The sequence below is a fragment of the Mauremys mutica genome, chromosome 1, assembly GCF_020497125.1.
Source record: "Mauremys mutica isolate MM-2020 ecotype Southern chromosome 1, ASM2049712v1, whole genome shotgun sequence".
In the NCBI taxonomy this organism is placed as follows: domain Eukaryota; kingdom Metazoa; phylum Chordata; order Testudines; family Geoemydidae; genus Mauremys; species Mauremys mutica.
Genome location: NC_059072.1, coordinates 66,653,323 through 66,674,409, shown reverse-complemented (window position 1 = coordinate 66,674,409; position 21,087 = coordinate 66,653,323). Strand labels below are relative to the sequence as shown.

Below are 21,087 nucleotides of genomic sequence, written 5' to 3'. Positions count from 1 at the left end.
ACTAATAGTGAAATTCTTCTTCTTCAGCTGAAATCAAACATGCTTTTAAGCAAGGAGTGTTTCAGTCCAAGTAACTGGACATTGACTCTACATTTGTTTAAAGCCAATTATTATTTAAAAGATTACCAGGAAGGAATAAAACTGATTAATGTATAGAATACCTAAAAAAACAATAGATTATCAATGTTGCCAAAGTAAGCTTGGTTATATTTTCCTCTGGAAACATAATAAAGCAGAAATTTAAATACCTCTTTCCCTAACTCATTTTCCTGATTCATTGTTTTAAAGTGCTTTTACATATTGGAGATATGCTAACTAAACTGGATGTGACTCAATCTCAGCCCACGATTGTTTAAATACACTCAACAGTTGTATTTGGCTAATATAGTCCATTAAAGGATTTTTCTTCAAATGGTTTCCACTAAACTCCTAATTGTATTATTAAAACTACTCTGTATCAATGTTCTTTCCTACCGTGTATATAGTGTTATTCTGCTTTGGATATTTTACAAATTAACGCACAGAATACAGTATTAAATTAGTTTAAATAGAATATTCCTTGTTTGCCCCTCCCCCAAGAAAGAAATAAAATAGTTCACGTTCACAGCATATTTATACAGGCAAGAATTTATACAACATGAACTATTCAAGAATATGCAATTTTCAATTAATCAAATAAGCAGACATCACAACTTAATCTAGTTACCATTTAGTTTATACATTAAGTTATTCTGGTTATACTTAAAGGAAAATAAAAGTGGGTCACTCCATGTACAGTATAATTTATGTACAGAACCAGCCTTAAATTTCCCCATGACAGCAAATACACAACTGGCTGCTTACTGGCTACAACAGCTTTCCATCCCTTTTGTCCCACCTGAGGCCTTGATCTCATTTACAATTTACTGTTAAAGATTGTGTTTCTTTCTTTGGGTGGGAGGAGGAGGATAGGAATCAAAATTAATGTCCCTTTTGTGTCTTCACTGTACAACATACAGATTTCCAAAACAGAAATACCTCTGCTACTTGAAACATGATAATTACCTTTTTTTTTTTTTTTATTAAACTCTGGATCTCACCACACTCATTTGGAACTATTTGTAACTCCATCTTGCTATAAAATTGATAGGAAAGGCTTGGGACAGGAGGGATTGCATATTTTATCCTTGTACAGTCTCCTCTGTCCAGTGAATCGACTAACAATATTTGTAATAAAACTGTATTAGGGGCTTCTAGATGGAATAAGTTAAATAGGTAGAAACCGGAAAAAAGGCACTGAGAAAATATAACTGGCCATGATCCGCAAAGCCCAGTTTGACAGAAGGGAGGAGCATGCTATCAGTTCTACACAGATTATCTGGTGGATGAAAAATAAAAATGGTTTGTATGATAAAAAAGATAACTTCTCTACTTATTTAAATTATCATCGTGCCTAGGAGCTCCAGCCATGGACTAGGCCCCCACTGCAGTACAAACAGCACAAAAAAGACAGTCCCTTGCCAAAGAGCTTACAAACTAGGCATAAGACAGGAGATAACAGACGAATACAGACCAACCAACAGGAGAGTACAAGGAAACAAGACAATATTGGTCAGCATGGTAGGCTGTGGCAACACAACAGCAGCCTAGCCATTTTCAAGTATAGGTATCACCACAGTGGAGCGTTTTAAGGAATGATTTGAACAAGAACAGTAAAATGGCTTTACACACGTTTACGGGGAGCACAACCCAAGCATATGGGGCAGGATTGGAGAAAGCACAAAAGTGCTTGTTTGAAAATTTAACAAGTGAGCTATGGAGGCTGGCATCATGGGCCAATCAGAGGTAAGTATCAACAGCTTGGTAGTGAATGATAGGGTGGGGATAGGCCATGAAGGGCCTTGAAAGTACTGACAAGTAGCTTAGGTTTGATATGATACAGAAGAGGATGCCAGTGGAGGGATGACATGATCAAAGCAACAGGCTAGGAAAATATTTACAGCAACAAATGAAAATTCAAAATGCAGAAAAAAAAAAATCAATGAAGGTGAAATTCACACAACTGTTTTAATCCAAAATCAATTATGTTCCCAGTTTCTCTGAGCTTAGCCCTTCTGTCCAAGTTAGACAGAAGGGCTAAGCTAAGAGTTGGGAAAGGAGGTTCCCTCCTCAAAGAAAGTAGAATGCACCACAGCCCTGGTTACCTGCTCCAAAGCCTGACTTTATCTGCGGCTCTGATAGACTGGGAGAGGAGGAGACATGTGTCTGCTAAGTAAAGGGTGCTGTGGCCTTTCTGGCAATCTACATAAAGGCAGAATTAAGAGATAGTAAAAGGTTCCTGGTAAAATAAGAGAAGTACACAATCCCCAACTCCTGAGGACATTAGAGTGTAAAGGAGGAAGAGAAGAACGAGAGTCTCTACTTGAAAGAGTCAAGTCTGGAATAGCAAGAGAACGGCAAGTTAGTATTGGATACAGTGACAGAGGTAGGGAAGGGGGACTCTGAACAACAGTGGTCTCCAACCTTTTTACACACAAGATCACTTTTTGAATTTAAGTGCAACCCAGGATCTACCCTGCCCCTTCCCCGAGGCCCCACCCTGCTCATTCCATCCCTCTCCCTCCGCTTCTCACTTTCCCCCACCCTCACTCACTTTCACTGGGCTGGGGGAGGGGGTTGGGATGTGGGAAGGGGTGCGGGCTCTGGGCTGGGGCTGAAAGGTTCAGAATGTGGGAGGGGGCTCTGAGCTGAGCCTGGGGCAGGGGCACAGGAGGAGGTGAGGGGTGCAAGCTCTGGGAGAGAGTTTGGATGCAGGAGAGGGCTCTAAGTAGGGGGAGAATGTTGGGGTGCAGGAGGGTGTGTGAGCTCTGGAGAGGGAGTTGGGGTGCAGGAGGGGGCCTCTAGGCTGGGGCAGAGTGCTGGGATGCAGGAAGGGGTATGGGGTGCTAGCTCCGAGAGAGGCCTCAGCGCTGGGACAGGGATTCGGGGTGCAGGAGGGGGTCTGGAGTGTTGGCTCCGGGAGGAGGCTCAGGACTGGGGGTTGGGGTGCAGGTTCTGGGAGGGGGCTCAGGGCTGGGGCAGGGGTGTGGGCTCCCGCCAGGCGGTGCTTACCTTGGGTGGCAGTGCAGCAGTGCTAAGACAGGCTCCTGGAAGCGGCCAGCACATCCCTGCAGTGCTTGGGGCAGAGGAATGGCTCTGCACGCTGACCCTCTCAGCAGGCACCACCCTCACAGCTCCCATTGGCCACAGTTCCCCATTCCCAGCTAATGGGAGCTGCAAGGGCGATGCCTGCACACAAGAGCAGTGCGCGGAGATCCCCTGCCGTGCCGCCACAGGGAGCCTGCCTTAGCCCCACTACGCTGTTCAACTTTTAGCGACTGGAGATTGCGACTGACTGTCAGAGGCTCCAGGATCGACCAGTCAATCACGATCTACCGGCTGGTGACCACTGCTGTACAACATCTCACCACTCTAAGTTAGGCTTCAGCCCTTAATTTTGACTAGTGCAATTTTTTTATAATGAGGCAAATAGTTAAATAATATGTAACTATGTGAAGAAATAATTTTTACAGCCTTCAGGTACTGAGTAAAACATGTGGAAACAACTATTCCATAAGTACCTATGTACATTACATAAAGACAGCATCAACATTTAGACAGAATAAATACATTACCTCACTTTTTGAGAAGGTTAAACATGGGAAGATATCTTCCTGATAGATTTTATCTAAGAAAGGGCATGTTCTGTCCATACTCGGCTCATCCTTCCAGGATCTGAATTCATTATACAGAGATAAATCAGCCTAACAAACAAACCCAGAAAGATACTTTTTAAACAAAAAAAAGTTATAATCTAGTGACAGATTTTATGGATTACAGCAAGTGTGCTCAAACTGAACAATTTATAATACCTGCATTTCAATAAAAAAGTATTAGAATCAATACCATTATTACACATTATTCTAAAGCTCCAGCAGCTGCACATTAACCACACTTTTTTTTTAAATCTCTACTTTGCCTAAGTATAAAAAAATAAGCAATTTAAGTTGTATTGTTTCATGTACCTTGAACTTATTGCAGTATTAGGGCACTGAAATATTAAAAAATGAGACAAGAGAGGAAATTGGCAAGTCATTGAAGTCAGGATACCCTTGGCAACACAAGAGCAACTGTTAAACTGGAAGAAGTTACTAATTCTTTTACATCCGTGCATCTGTTACATCCTTTCAGTCTGTCCACTGCTTGTTTTCTGAATTTGAAAAGTTTTGGAAGGTGACCAACCCTAAGTGATGTGTTGTTATATTTAAAAGCAAAGTAAATAAAAAATACCTTTGTATATCTAAAGACTTTAATGTAAGAGAAGAATTCAGCCTATCATTTTAAACTCACTCTTATTCTTCATTTGAGGTCTTTCAAAGTTCAAAAACTCCATTCTCTCACTTTGCTAGGCATATCTCATGCTATGATTTCACAGGTACCAGACAGCATTACTGGAGCATGGAGCCAAACCATATGAGATCATGTTAGTGGCTGATTTTGAGGGGAGAGGAGACAAGGTGCATGGGGACAGCGTGAGGTGGAAATATTTGATCAGATTTTGGGGAAAGGGTGGGAGTTGGTGTAGTTTTTATTATTAATTCACTTCTTGATGGAACTGATGGAGCACATGCTTATGAGAGCTCTGAATGAGAAAGATAGTGTCTTGATGAAGTGGGATTGGAATGGTATTTTTTACACAGGCAGCAGCACTAAAGGAGACAGAAGCAGAAGCGAAACAAATAAATTGGATGTTGAGGATGGATCACCCACTTGTTCTTTTGTCCTACAAACCAGTCTTCCCTAACACACAGAATACCCTCCCTGAACTGATTCACAAGGCTACCACCTTCTCCTCACAAACCCTTCAAGATCCACACATGCCTACAGAAAAATGAAATTAAAATAGATAAACAGAGTTCCAATGAGGACCGATGATGTCTATCTACTTACTTCTATTTGAAAAGAAAAAAAAATTTAGATTTGAAGTTATGAAGATGTCACTAGCTAGCCAAATTAACTTCGTGACCTTATTACCATTACCCTCATCCCCTTTCCCTCCTACTGTTTGTTACACACACTTGTGTCATCATATTAGATTGTAAACTCTTTGGGGCCAGAACCATGTCTTCCTATAGGTTGGTGTAGTGCCTAGCTCCATAGGGCCCTTGCACACTACTGTCATAATATAAACGAAGATTAAGGGAATGGTCTTGGTTTTGTCTGTAAATTAATCCACAGTCAAAGGTCAAATGAGGAGGTACACCTCTACCTCGATATAGCGCTGTCCTTGGGAGCCAAAAAATCTTACTGCGTTATAGGAGAAACTGTGTTATATTGAACTTGCTTTGATCCACCGGAGTGCGCAGCCCTGCCCCCCCGGAACACTGCTTTACCGTGTTATATCCAAATTTGTGTTATATCGGGTGGCGTTATATCCAGGTAGCGTGTATGTGAAGCAGGAGGTAAAGAGCTAGATTGGTAGGTTAACAGCATGAAAGCTGAAGAGGGTCGAGGATTGTGAGGTGACGAATGATGAAAGCCATTTAAATAAATAAGAGATGGGGAAGATGTGGCCATCTAGAGGATGGCAGATGACAGTTACTGGACTGAGAAAAGAAAACAGAACCTCACTGACAAACTTGAAGGGGACTGAAAACAGGAACAGTTGGAAATAGAGAAAAAGAAGAGAAGCCCAATGCTGGACTTTCTGGGCCACCTCACAATTAGGGACTGTGAAAGCAGAGAAGCTGTTGTTTTAGTGAGATGGAGTGAGCAAGAGTTCAGAAACTATGAATACGGTGGGTATTCTAGAGGAAAGTAACGTTCGACAAGCAGACACACCCAATTGAGAATTTAATGATGCTTATTTTATAGTATGCTTGTTAGAAAGCAAATATGATTATTAAACCTCAATTTAAACCTTATTTTAAAATATTCTATGTAAGTGAGGCATTGCAGAGGGAAAATAATTCACACTAGAACAATCCTGATTGACTAAACTCAAAAGATTAGTTTATGTACATTAACCTCTTGTACACTATTCTAGTCTATCCATTTGAGTCTGAGTTTTCCTTGATCTTTAAGCATTTTACCATTTCCTGTAATCCATTTAAAAAAAAAAGCCAACAGAATTTAGGCAGGCCAATTTATTTTCCACTAGACTTTCACTTAGATATAATCAAAGTCCGCTATCTCAATTAAACCAGGTTGTAAATACCCTTGTTGCTAAGCCACCAATTTCATTGTGCAAATGAAACCCAGTAAGTGTATTCTGTTCCCTAAAGAAACATTTCCCATAGCCTCAATCAAAAGAAAAATTCTCAGGCATGAGAAAATGAATGGTTTATCAATACCTTAAAGAGTCACACAGGGAGTGAGGGGGGCTTAAAAAAAAAGCATAATTTGTGTGTGTTTACTCAAAATTTTAAAATCTAACAGTCATTATTTACATTGCATTTATTTTTTGTATTTTGCTCAGTTTCCCTCCTCATCCAATATTTAAAAGAAACCACGTTGACTTGAAAAGCGCTCATTATTGCTCCTGACTTGGCTCTTTTTATTTGGCTTTCTGCTTTGTAATTTTAGTGCCTTATTCATTTCCTTTCTAGGTGCTGAATGTGTCTCTCTCTTCTGTCCCCACTCTTTCCCTCATCAGGTCAGCAGTGAATTATAATGGAACAAAATTTTAAAAGGGATCCAATCAATTTAAATTACACTTCTGTTAGAATATTTTTCCATTTTTACAAACAGCACCTAAGATTACTAATATATGAAAGATTAGAGAATGATATTACAGCCCGTTAAAAAAATATACTGGTGCAATAACAGCATTTTGTATATAATTAGTTTCCTGATTTCCTCTATACAGTCAGTTTCCTTTGTGTTTGTTTCCCTTGCACAGCAACAAGGGAAAGAAAAACATTTTTATAGTAATTGCAAAACAATTAAAATTGGCAAGTAGACTAAGAAGCAGGTATAGGAAACTACTTTCACCTTTTTTTTAGATTTCAGAGTTATAGTTTGACTTTACCATGTGTTAGTCTGACTGTTCCCAGTTCTATGCCCAATAGTGCAGAAAGGCCTGAAATTAACCAAGTTCCATACATTTTCTAATGTATAACAAAAAAGCTGACAGTCTAAAAACTCTTGCAGAAAATACTAGAGGTAACTATCTTTCTAAATATTTGAAATATTTAGAATCCTCTCCCCAAACAAAGCATTTAAAGGTAAACAGGAAGATTCAGAAATTCACCAGCTATTGATATGGAACTCCAAGATGAAACAGAAGTTAACAGAAAAATCTCTGAAAGCAATCAGTGCTACACGAAGATTTTACAAACACAAGCATAACCAAACACAATTTTATAGGGAATGAAAATAAAATTGCTTTTAATTCAGTAAACATTAATGAACATCCCACTAGCCAAAAAGAACACAATCTCTGAACTGTTACCTCTTTGCAGTCTTTCACAATTGGCTGCACTGCAGTGAGGTCTTGATGACTGCCACCCATAGCACTACTTGTACTTTTGTTTCTTGCATGTCCTTTTTTAAATGGAGCTTTTCCACTAGACTGAAGCTCCTTAGTTGGTGATGTTGGTGAAGTGGACAGTACTAATGTTTTCAAAGCTGCTACTTCAGCCTGAAGGACATCAATCTTGAAAATGAGAAAATACAATTAAGTACTTGCAGCCTAGGCACACATTATGGCATGATATAAATGTTAATTGGCAATACTGTTAGATACTTTTCAAATATGGATACTGAAAGCAATTGCCTTGATTTGCATAAATAACAGCAATATGTACACCTTTAGAGCACCATATGCAGTAGCACTGCTGTTTTGCTGTGTCCACTGCCAACTATTCAACATTGTGCTGGAAAAATCTAATGCCAAACCCTACAGCATTTATAGATAGTATATGTAGATGGCACAGAGCAATTCAGTAATTATTATTAGCATAGGTTTACACAAGTGAGGATCCTCTTTACATTTTTCACCCACCGAACAATTCTGGATTTAAACACTATAAAATGCACAGAAAATAAGTTTTTTCAAACTCACCTTTCCCTGTGCTTCTTTTAATTGTTTTTCTGCAGCAGCTTGTTTGACATTAGCTTCTCTCACCATTTTGTGTGCTTCCTATAAAACAAATGTTTTTGTAGTGTACATGTTTCACATAAAATAGCCACCCCACAAAATCCAGGAAAAGACATAATAAATGGGGTATTATGTCATTTAAAAATAAATGACATAATACTCTTTTTATATGTAATCTTCATGAAGAAATGGGGTAAGATTTGTGATGTCTCATGGAATTGAAATAGTTATTAACTCAAAATATCTACAAACCTATTACTTCTGTAATGGCAAAACAAAGGGGATCAGCTGGCCCCTATATTATTGACACCTGATCACAGACACTGGGCAACTGAAATCCCTAGCAGACAACCCCTAAGCACTATACCTGGCAGGACCTCCAAACTCCAATCAAGCTCTGGTGGCTGCCAACTGAAGACCCCCTCCTCTCTTGAGAAGGAGACAACCAGCAACAAGAGAAGCAAAACAGGCACACTTTCATACTCAAAGGAGCCTGCTTCTGCTCTCCTGTTGCCAGCAGAACCAACCTCAATAATCTTAATTTGCACATGAAGAAGGCTCATTGAATGAATATATGAAGTCTAATACTTAACAGTAAAAATAAAACAAACAGGAAAATAGGGAATGCAAAAACCAAACAAAAGTATATTAGGCTAGCGATTAATAAATTACATTTTAAAAATTTAAATACAAACATGTTAAAAACAATCCAGATAAGGAAGCAAGATTCTGCTAATAAAAGGGAAATAGAAGAGAGCTAAGGGTTTAAGATTTACAAAAAAAAAACCCACATCCTTCTCCTCTGTTCCTTCCATCGTTTTGTCTGTATGACACCTCTATTTAAGCCTTGATTCAGCAATTTATTGCACATGGGTAAACTGCTGTGACTGGCTGGTGCCAAGGAAAATCAACACAAAGGATTTACCGTATTTTCCGGCGTATAAGACGACTTTTTATACTAAAAAACAACCCCCAAAAATCGGGGGTCGTCTTATACGCCGGGTATAAACATACTGTAGCTTCGGCTACATACAGAACGTCCCTGTGCTGATACTGTATGTACTGCGCTGAGCCAATCCCGGCAAGCGGTGTATTCTATTAATGCATACAAAGCCTGCTCGGACTGGCAAAGGTTGTAATAGCCCGCCTCTCTGACTCAGCCAATCCGAGCAGGCTTTGTATGCATTAATAGATGACACTGCTTGCCGGGATTGGCTCAGCGCGGTACATACAGTATCAGCACAGGGACGTTCTGTTTTGATTTTGCAGTTCGGTGGAGCTGGCCCTGCATCCCTAGGTATGGGGAGGGAGTGGGATTCAAAGGGCTCTGGGCTGCTGGCAGCCGCGGGGAGCCCTGAGCCCTTTAAATCCCAGCCGTGGCCGGGAATCAGAGGGCTCTGAGCTGCCCGCAGCGGGCAGCCCAGAGCCCTCTGACTCCCCGCCACGGCTGGGATTTAAAAGGCTCTGGGCTCCCCGCCGCAGCGGGCAGCCCAGAGCCCTCTGACTCCCGGTAAGTACCGGTAAGTCAAAACCATTTTAATTAAAATTATTTAAATCAAATCTGATGTTATTAAATGGTGTTGCCTCGGAAGGGGAGGGTAGTCTTATATGGCGAGTATAGGCCAAAACCTATGTTTTAACTGGAAAATTAGGGGGTCGTCTTATACGCCCAGTCGCCTTATTCGCCGGAAAATACGGTAGACTATAAATTATTTGGGACATGGACCTAGCTTATATCTGTAGAGCGCCTAGCACATTTTTGGATGCTATATAAATAAAAGAAAAAAATAATACATCATTAAAGCAAGAATGACTTAGCTCCCCTTGGCTTACAAGAGAGCTCCAGATTATGAGTTTATATAATTACCTTAAATCACAACAGATACATGCAGGAATAAGAACACACACATTTATACAATCTGTACAGGTACGTTTAACATTGACCATGCTGTTTCCAAGCAAGGATGCATCTCACAAACCAAATTTTGTCATATTATTACAATTTAAGTATTTGGGATGTAAAACACACACCCAACTATACAAAATAAATCCTGGATCCTGCACTGGGATACGCTAAGGTAACCCCCATTTATTTTTCTTACATCATGGTGTTCAGCCAAACATACTCATTGCTGTAATTACAGCTGCTGTTTCTACTCGCTCTGAGTTGATATGGAAACATTTCCAGACAAGGTGGCAAGCCAATCAATAGTGAGTTCTGTCAGGGTTACAAAACTGGCAGCCATTTGGAGCATCAGTCAGATACCACCCCCAGCCCTGCAGGGAGAAGATAGAGCTGTCGGGGTAACCCAGACTGAATCTCTGGGTTGAATCTCAGTGCCATTTCCTGTAATTTTACAGAAGTCAATAAGATTTAGACTGGGAAACACCATTAAGAAGGAATTGTAGACTGGAGGCCAAATGTCTTCAGGAAATCATTGAACCAAAGACAGTGTGTGAGCCTAACAGCTGCAGTAATTATCAAGTTTTCTTTTCTTTCTTATTTGAAGTTTATGTGCGCAATAGCGTGGATGCTGAAATAGTTGGTTATATAGGATAACTAAACTTTTTACCTACTTGGTTAATTTTACCTACTTGTCAATATAATACTCAGGGTGAGTCTATCTGAAGGCAGAAGATCTCCGATTGCCAGAATCCCAATTTATTTTGTATGAATTAATATATGTATGTAGCTTCAGGTTTAGGTCCTGTGTTATATTCTTCATTTCAAGGAAAACAACAAAATCTCTAGTTAGTGATATTCATCTAGCTAGGATGCATTTCAACACTGTGCTGTAACCGTTTATCTTTGGAGTGTTATTCATAAAAAGGAATTTAAAAATATGAATTGTGTGCGTGCACATAACTGGCTGATGGTAAAGACTGGTATTGGATTCCCAAGATGAGAAAAGTGAATCTTCTTATAATTTCCGCTTTTAGTATTTAGATGGTTCCTATAGAAAATCCAGCTATAGTCTCTTGCAGTGATAGGAATTCATGGTCTGTATAAATACTTTAAGTCAGAGAAAGGAACGCCTTAGCACAGAATTGGCAAGTAGATTGACTTACCTCTCCTCTACATAGGTTACACTAGTACAAGCCCCTGTGCCCATTCAATGACCCAAGGAAGCCAATGAGATTCTACATAGACACAAAGGTCCAGGCTTGTGGATCCCAATGCAGGATTAGGGCCCAGGGCCCTAGTGAAGTAATCACAGAAGTAAAACTTCAGTGGTATGTTAACATCTGGGAGTGTTGAAAGCTTAAACACGTTACAGAATAGTTACTAAATGCCCTACCTTTCATGTTTTGCACAAATACAGATTAATATACTTTTTCATGATGCTGTGACATGGCATCAATTTAATGCTTCAGAGGTATATTTATTTTTATGTGAAATACTTACCCAATTTATCTTTTTCCCCTCTCCTTTCTCGTTTACCATCACACACACTTCTACCTTACTCTTTCTAGTCTTCTATTCATTCTTTTGCAATTATATGCCTCTGAACTCAATTTTTTAAAAATGATACTAGTCCTCTGGATGCTGCCTTAAGTATAAATATATCTTTAGAATGGTTTCCTGAGACAGCACAAATGCATTCTCTTTATGATGACACCACTGTTCTTATCTTAACTTTAGAGATCGATCCCCTTGGATATCTATGCTTCTGATTGTGCAACCAGATTCTATATTGACTGGCTATACAAATGCACATAAACAAAAACTGTGTATATTTAATAGGTTTATTTCAAAGTTTTGGGGAGAAATGCACCTGGCCACAAATCTAAAAGCTGGAAGCATGAAGAGTTATACTGCACTTCCACCAGGAACATTCATTTTTCTGTCCCCCCATTGTGGTCCCAAATTTACTTCTTTTTTATGCAATCTTCTACACAGATAATCTGGCTTTGACAGAAAATGGTTATACAAAAGAGAAGAATGACACATTTTAAGCTTTCTGGTCTATTTTTTCTTACATCCCTCATTTTGGGTGCAGTAGGCAGACTAACAAGGCTAATGAGGTCTCTCTCATATACATGTAAAGCTATATGATTTCTTGCTCTCAAGTCTCCACTTCAACAGGCCCAAGCCTTGAGACCACAAATTCTTTTGCAAGCTTGATTTTTCTGTATCACAGTACAATGTACTGATGCTACATAACACACCTTGCCCAGTCTCCTTTAATTATATCACAGCAAAGACTCAAACAAACCTCAAACAGACTAGCTGTAAGTTCTTCCAATTCCTGTCCAAGTTGATCTCGCACTTTAGAAAGTCTTTCACATTCTTCATCTTTTAATTTCAGCTCCTATGGAAAATTGAAAATTATTTATTCTAACTTAATGTAGTAGTTTGTGGGCTTTTAAAGCTCTGCCACAAGTAAATCAGTGGAACAGATAACCTTTGCTAAATAAAACCTTTCAAAACATTGAACTTAACACTAGAGGCAATAACATTCATGCTGTATATGTATACCTAGTACTTCCTTCTATATGGCAACCTGTCAGGCTGATCTAAAAATACAACTAAGCTAAATATGCGTTTCCAAAATTCTTCGAAGTACAAAAAGCTTCTTTCCTGAAATAAGACTACGTTCACTGAAACAGAATATAGAAACCAAAAGGAGAATATATAAAAGAATTCTATAAGGTCTGGTAATTTCATAACTTTTGTATTGTGACAATAGGAGTACTGCTTTCACTAGTGCTTGATATAGCCATATAGCCAATATACACCTTTCAAAATTTTAATTTAAAGAAATGTTTTATTTTCTTTACCTTTAAAGAAAAAATTTGTCTGAAGAAGAGTCCCAGTTCTCACAGAATCTTTTAAATATATTTTTAATATAAAGTTTTGTCTCCAGGGAGCTGCCTTACAGTACAGCTCTAGCTAACTCCAAAACAACACTCTAGTTATATCCCTGCTCCTTGTAAAGGCAGCAATATGCAGTCAAATCAAATCAGTTTAATGCTACTTATAACTGTCTACTATATCATTAAAACTTGGCAAGTGGAAGGCTTAATCTTATTTACACTAAGACCCCTATAGGCCCCTTTACACTGCCAGAACATTGTAAAGTGGGCATAAATTACATTTACTCCCACTTTAAGATCTTAACACTGAGCCAAGCAGTGTAAAGAAGTCTTAGTGGAAATGATAATATGGTCCAAAATTTCTTGAATATACTTTTATAAATGGAAGGAAAAGCTCAGAAGAGTCTTCCTATTGCCAGTCCTTCCTGACATTAGAATACTGCATACAGTTAGGAACAGCGGCAGCTGGAGCCCAAAACAAGTGGTAGTGCTGCAGGTGGCAACCTCCCACAGTGCCCAGGTTGATCATGTTTTCAAAGTGAAACACTGGGGTTTGGAGTATTTTGATAGGTATAAGGGAGGTTGGTGAGGAAGTGGGAAGAAAAAAAGGGGGGGGGCACTCTCGTCCTTCCCCCACTGCTTGGCCCTTTCAAAATGAAAACCTGGGACCTTTTACAAGAAAGGGCAGGGTGGGAGAAAACAGTATATATGTCACTTTAATGCCTTTGGTGTTGTCTTTATCACAATCTCTCCTCTTTCAATCTACCATTCCCCAGGTATACCAACTCATTAACCAATTGACTCTCAATTCCCCTTGCACTCATTTGTGCCAACCAAACCCATCCCCCTTGCAGCTCAGCCTGCCAGACTACATCAGCTCACTCCAAACCAACTCTCACCAACTCAGAAGCACCTCCACATACACCCCGACAAAACAATTTATCTCCGTAGTCAAGAAGCCCTCATCTTCCTACTTAACCTGCAATCGCTCAGAACTACCCCCCACCTCAGCTCTAAGCTCTCTCCTATCCAAGACCCCAGGTTCAAAATGCTTTTCCTTTCTACTTGACATCCAACACCAACACAAGGCTCAAAAATCCTTCCACCCCACTTGTTGATGGGTCTGGAAAAGCAGAAGAGGTAGCAAGGAGGGTGTGCATGTAATCTGAAACAGCTCCACTGATACCTGTATTCCCTATGTAATACCGCCTCCCTCTGCTGCCCTCAGTCCATGTTACATAGAGGTAGACTACCTCATTGGCAGCCACTATTACTGAAGCCTCCAGGTGTCCCACTAAGTCTCCAAATGAGAGCATGTGACACTGCACTCCACAGTACATCTCTTTATATACGTGTGATATTTTTGGTGGGGCTTATACTCAATAGGCTCAAATCAGCAGCTTACCCTACTCATGACACTCAATGAAAGCAATAAAATAGCACCACTGAATACACGGTAACGTGGGTTTTTTAGATATTTAAAAATGGGGGTATTCTTGAAGACATCACTGTTTCTGAATTCTCAGGTTACAGCTTTGGGTCTTAGCACCCTACATTCCGCACAGTGGGGCATGAGGCTACAGCCACTCCACTATGATGTAGAACTCAGCCCTTCACAATTTTGTGTCTGCCACAATAGAATACTCTAATATACTCTACTTAAGACTTCCCTTGAAAATCACCCAGAATATTCAGCTGCCCACCCTCGCACGCCCTTGGGGGAGAAAATCACTAAGACGACATAGAACCAATGCCCAAATCTCTGCATTGGCTTCCTATACAGTTCTGGAAGCAACTGAAAGTGTTCCCAATTGTCTTCAAAAGCTTAAACACCCTAGAACGAAGTCATGAGAAACCACATCTCATTTTGTAGCATCAAATTGAGCTCTTGGTCTCAATTCCTAGGGGAACAGTGGCAGCAAAATTATCTAATATCCTGCTTTTGGACAACTAAAGTTCGACAAACTCAGGGCACACTTATAGGCCCACCTAGTTTGGAATTTGTAGATTTTTTAATTTTATTTGGGAGTTGTGTTTATTTTGGGTTTGTTTGTATGAAAGTTTCATTTTTTGCTTTTCCGATCCGCAGCCTTTTAACTTTTTTGAAAGACTGTATTTCGAGAGGTACTATGCATGCAAAGGCACAGCAATTAAGGTGTATCTCCCAACTTAATATCTATTGTTCCACACACAAGAAGCTAGCTTTCCCAAAGAGACTGCTGTAGAAAAATGAAAGAGGCTAGGGAGGGAGACGGATGCGTAGCTTGTGGTGGGAGAACAGAAAGAAAGAGGAAAAAGAAGAGGAAGACTATGGAAATAAAAGGAGAGAAACAAAGTACAATAAAGGAATTAAACAGAAAAATAAACCCCAGGGAAGACAACACTCAAGGTCAGCAAGTTTATATTTACTCATGTTCCTTTTTGTTTAACTGTATTTCTCGAGGAAAAAGTAGGGGAGTTGAAGAAGGGAAAAGGCAGGTTTTGATCCAGGAGTGGTGAATATTCAGGCCTCGTATGTTTCTACAATGGAGAGGGAACATACCAGCACTTAGTTTTCAACTTCACTGTTTGTAAAGGAAACATTACATGCATCAGTAAGCCTCAAAAGGAAGTTAAAATAACATTAGGTCAAGCATTATCTTAAAGTTACATTGAAAGGTAAAACTAGTTTTGCCCACTTTTAAACCTTTAAAGTGACAGAATTAACATAAAATATTGTGGTTTAGGTACATGGATTTTTTTTTAAACTGTTCAGCTTGTGGTGATTGGAAAGACTGCCTTTTTAAGATTCAGTGTAGGCTGTCAAAGTAATAAGACTAGTGGTGTAAACTTATTTAAACAATAAAATTGTCCAAGCATGAGTTCAGTTTTGGCTACGTTACTGAAACATAACAAAAAAGCAGAGGACACCATACATAGCCTATTGCTCTTAGAAGTTTGGCTAGACATGTCAAATCTTAAATCCTGTTGGGCAAGTTTCCAGGCTGTTATTTAGGAGGAACATAATACACTATATATTACATTGTCAAACAAGCTAAATATTTTGCATTATGTGGTTTAAAAGCAAAGATATCGAGACAGATGCTAAAGGCTCTCTCTTATGTCTGAAGCTGTTACTGAAGACTTAGCTATACTCAGCAATGAGTAATGAGAAATAAAAAGCACAAGCTGAGACAGCTGGTTTAGTGGCAGTCCCTACCTGGCTACTTAAAAAAAAAAAAGTTAAGCTACTCAGAGAAAATCAACTAATTTTAAAACTGAAAACTCACAACATTACTATGGAATTATTTCACCCAAACTTTTAACCTGCATGCAAAAACAAAAGTCAAGAATAGTCTCCCTATGCAGATAGATAGCAACGGTAGTGTTTTTATTACCTGACTAGATCCTCATGAACAAAGTGTTAATATAGTAGCACAGATATACTACTGATAAAGTATGTCAGCACAGTCCGCCAGGATCTGCACTTCACCTTTAATTGCTTAAGGACCAAGAGGCTGCTCTCAGCACTCATTTGTTTATGGGAAGTCTGGTTTTCCTTGAAATGCCACAGCATAATCAGATATTCTAGATAAGCTCCCAACAAAAGACAATTCTGAGATGTGAATCACTTAAGATGGTGAACAAACAAAAGGAACTCCCTTGAAGCCATTCTCTGGCGCTCTCCAACAGGTTGTGGAATGCTGTACATCAAGACATGGTCACTATTCATCTGGATGACATCTAAATGTGGTTGGCTTATTTTTCTTAACCACTTTTGACAAACACCTCTATCTGAGGTTGGCAGATATAATAATATACGTGTATAAAGACATGACTGGAAAAGGTCTTAGGTACAAGTTTACTGAGTCAGTGAGTCTTGAAATGACCATGCTCGGCTAACCATCATCTGAGGTTCTTGATATTTGCTTTAATGAAGGAATACAGCTGATGAGTTGCAAACTTGGACAGCCCACACAAACGACCCCATTGTGGGTTGAAGTGAAAGCATACTTGAACTGACTGACCCCATGTCCCTGTTATCTTCAGTATGAAGTTGATGAGACTGAGTCAACTCAAGTTCTCAATACAAGATTGCTTTTTTGCATTGGTTCACTTGAGCCTGTCTTTGCTGACCTTCTGAATATGCTGCAAAATGGTTATTTTATTTTAAGAAGGCTTTTGGGAAACGGTGGGTTTGAGGGTTTGTGTTTTATATAGTTCTAATTATACTTGCTGGTGACTGTTTATCTGTCATGGAGGGATGGGCAGTCCTTTATATTGCTATGTTATATGTATTTTTTTATTTATGGAATGCACACTCGCAGCACTAAATTGGTGCCAGAGACATTTAAATCTAAAGAAAGATACAGTCTAGTTCCAATAAATAACTAGAGAGCTTTAATTAACCTTCCTACCAACTCCACCAGTCTTATCAGGAGACAGCCACTAGGAATAAAATTAAGGATTAGAAAGAGAAAGTGGAAACAGCAGGAATAAGTTCAAAAGGAGGTTCACAAAGAGTTCAGACAAAATTAAGTTTGCAAGAGGAAAAATCTGTGGACAGGAGAATGCTTTAGGATATCTGAATTCAAGAAATACCTAGAATAAAGTTGAATGCAACCCTGGCTCTTATGTCAGACCCAAACTTCCCCCCCATCTTATAAGCAGCTTTGGATGTGGTGGCTCATCTAGACGGAAGCAGAGTAAGCATAACTGTCACTGAGACCCCCAGAAATTCTAGGATATTTCCTTTTTGCAACCTTGCTGATGGTGCCAGGCATCTTGAGAAGTGACTCATGTCTGGCCTCTATGAGGGAAGAAATGGGTTTTCCACCACCATCCAAATCATTAGCATAACAGATTTTCTATGTCCAGAAACACTATCAGTGTTGTACATGCCCTGTTCCCTGTGATAACTTCACCCAGTAGTGTCTCAAAAAGATGAGAGAGAAGGCATATTCAAATACATACATGAATCCCCATTAGGTAGTTAGGTTGATGTTAGTTTCCCCAATTTCAAAGCTTCCCAGATAAGGCTATCTCAGATTTTCTGGTTGTTCTCACGGTGAGCATGGTGACCAGGGCTCTGTTGAAGTTGTTTAGGTAACCCTAGCTATGCATCTGTGTACTTTCAAGTGTTTGAGGTGTTTCTGTAAAGTGGAACTTTAAACTTAGAAAACTACAATGAATTGAGAACTGGTTGGTGACAGTGATTGACTTTCCCCAAAAACTTAACCACAGTTGTTTTTTGGTTTGGTTTTGTTTGCCAAATTCCAACAAAATAAAACACCATAGCAAAGAATGGAAAGTTGGCTAAGAGTGATTATTTAGTGGAAAAATATCAATATCAGGAACAATATGAGAACCCATATTTAAAATTTATATTAACAATCATAATGAAGGGGTAAATTCAGCCATGACAGAATTAATGACAACATCCAACATTGAGGGGGGAAAAGGATTCAGGAAGACTGATCCAAACATGTGGCAAGATGGGGTTAAATACAAATAAATGTGGAGAGGGAAAAGACAGCACATCTACAAACTGGGTAACATCCACCAGGAAACTAGCAATGCTAAGAAAGACAAAGTGGTGTTAATACAATAAATAATAATGCTTTGCATTTATATAGCACACCGTCCATCCAAGGAAGGCAAAGTGCTTTACAAATACTAATGAATTACATCTCTGTACATTGCATGGTAAAAAAGTATTACTTCCATTTTATAGATAAGGAACAGAAGCAGAGTTTAAAGGACTTGCTCTGGGTTACATGTCAGTGTGCAGCAAGAACAAGAAAATGAAACCAGATGTTCTGGTTCCCAGTTACACACACTAACAACAAGGCTATTCTACCTGACAGAAGACAGCATTCCATTCAAAGTATGGCATAATGGTACTGTGAAGAGTGCCACTGATGTTCTTATTTCTTCTTTCATATACATGCATTCCTATGATACATCATCGTAGTATCTGAAAACCTGTATTCTAAAATATTTCTATTTTCTACGGCATCTACTACATTTATGTATCAGAGGGGCAGCCGTGTTAGACTGGATCTGTAAAAGCAGCAAAGAGTCCTGTGGCACCTTATAGGCTAACAGACATATTGGAGCATGAGCTTTCGTGGGTGAATACCCACTTCTCTCTCCCACACTACATTTATGGGAGAGAGAAGCCTCAAGAGGTACATTATCAGTGTCTATAAATATCTACAAGGTAACACTAGAACAGAAGGGAATTATTCTTATTCTCAGAAGGGAGGAATGGCCTAAGTTTAAGGAAAGAAAATGTTTTAATTTAGACATTACAGAAAAAGATTTTCATAAGAAGAAGAAGAATCAATACTGGAGCACTCTACCAGAGGAGGTTTGAGTCATTATCACTGCAGATATTCAGGATCTGATTACATAAAATAATGTAGTGATAATCCTGCAAAACATGGGGGACCCAGACTGTTTGACTTCTGACCCATAAGTTCATGACAGTACAAATCTCTCTCTATTCTGCATGCAGAAATCATTAGAGAATACAATAAAACAAATCTTACCCTCTGAGCTTTTGCAAGTTCTTCTTTCAATCTCTCATAGCCTTTCTCTCTTACTTCCAGTACAGATGGGCTCCGTAAGTGAGATAGACTGTCTGTACTCAGCCCAAAAATATCTTCATTCCCTTCGGAAACATCCGTTAGTGTAGCACCCTGCAAAAACTCTCTCTCTGCATTATTGCTCTCCTTTCTGGAATTACTGTGTTTGGATGACCCACTCTGGGGTCCAGAGGTAGAACAAGGAACCGTGTCTGTAACATTGATGCTGGAAAGAAATGACATTTCTTTCTTTAAATAAGAACACACATTAAGAGGAATAAGTCTTTTAGAAATGTCAGTTTTGCTGTTAAATGTGCCACTATAAGCATAATTTAACATAAATATTAAAGATATTCATAATATTTTTACTGAAGACATGCTATGTAAACCATTTAAATAAATTAACATTATTTGCATTTAAATAAATCAGATGTTAGTCATCATCAATAACCTACTTGATGCCTGATGTTTCCCCACAATTTAGGTGCCTTGGAGATGAATAAACAGGTTGTGTGGGAAGGTCAGAAACATTTAATGCATTGGGCTGGATAGGTGTAGAGCACACAGCAGAAGGATGTGGGCGGTAGATTACGCTGGGTGAGGTAGTTGGTTCCTGAGACCCTGGCTCATACACTCCAAGAAGATCCGGTGTAGTGGGAGAAGCTAGGTTCACTTCATGAAAGCCTTCCAATGGGTCACTGGCCATAATAAAAGCCTCATCATATGAAACCCTGAATTAAATAAGCAATTGATTAGTAAAGAATAAGTTTATATATTACATTATTAACTTCAAATGCAAGCAACCCATTCTTACTCAAACACTGGACAGAATGTCTGAAAAAGCAAGTGGCTTAGAAGCAAGCTTTAGGTGCCTGCTTACCAGAGTGATGGGAACTTGAATGTGTGTTCTGTTTTATACAATGAAGTCAGCTTGCACTAGATTGCAAGTGTCTTGTAAAGCTACACAAATGTGCTGAACACATGGGTTGTGTGTAGTGGAGTAGGGAACAGAAGTTACAGGAGAAAAATGGAAGCTTTAGGTAAAACCTCTCTTTTCTATCCTAGATCAGTACTCTATTTCTGATCACAATAAAATAGAAAGGAACATAAGAAAGCTCATATCCCAGTGTCCAAAGTATTTCCAATCAGTGTATCGTTAAATAAGTCTCCCAGAGTTCCATGGTTTGTTAAACTACAGGCCTGTTCCTGAAATAGCTCACTCAAGTGGCAAAAACAGCCAATGGGACTACTCAGCCAAATGAACCTTTAAATTTATATCTTTAGCATATTATATCAACCCAAAGATAAACAAAATAGTAATACTATGAAGTAGCAAAATACTAATAAAACTGCCATGCACAAATCTCTGCATTTTCCCCACATTCATCATAAGGTGAAAATTCACTATTTTGAATTGAAAAGGTTCTAAACACAATTTGTTTTCAGCATAAAATCAGGGAGACTATGTGCCCTTTACAACCAGGTAACTCCAATTTTACAGAAATTTCACAGGGCATCCAAACCCTTTGTAAAAAAGTCAGGGTCCTACATTTCAGGGTTCAATTTGGAAACGTGAGGGGA

General features: G+C 39.1%; 1 protein-coding gene across 5 annotated transcripts in view; it reads right to left on the bottom strand.

Annotated features, from left to right (window-relative positions):
* LOC123345002 (RAB3A interacting protein) overlaps positions 1-21,087 on the bottom strand; it is a 50,196-nt gene that overhangs the window by 13,650 nt on the left and 15,459 nt on the right. For all 5 annotated transcript variants that reach the window (XM_044981507.1, XM_044981515.1, XM_044981526.1 and 2 more), the window contains 6 exons: positions 19,962-20,237; positions 19,471-19,732; positions 12,337-12,432; positions 8,084-8,161; positions 7,472-7,675; positions 3,654-3,782 (listed from right to left, as the gene is read on the bottom strand). In XM_044981507.1, coding sequence (XP_044837442.1) covers positions 3,654-3,782; positions 7,472-7,675; positions 8,084-8,161; positions 12,337-12,432; positions 19,471-19,732; positions 19,962-20,237 — 1,045 coding nt within the window. The remainder of the gene's footprint in view (positions 1-3,653; positions 3,783-7,471; positions 7,676-8,083; positions 8,162-12,336; positions 12,433-19,470; positions 19,733-19,961; positions 20,238-21,087) is intronic.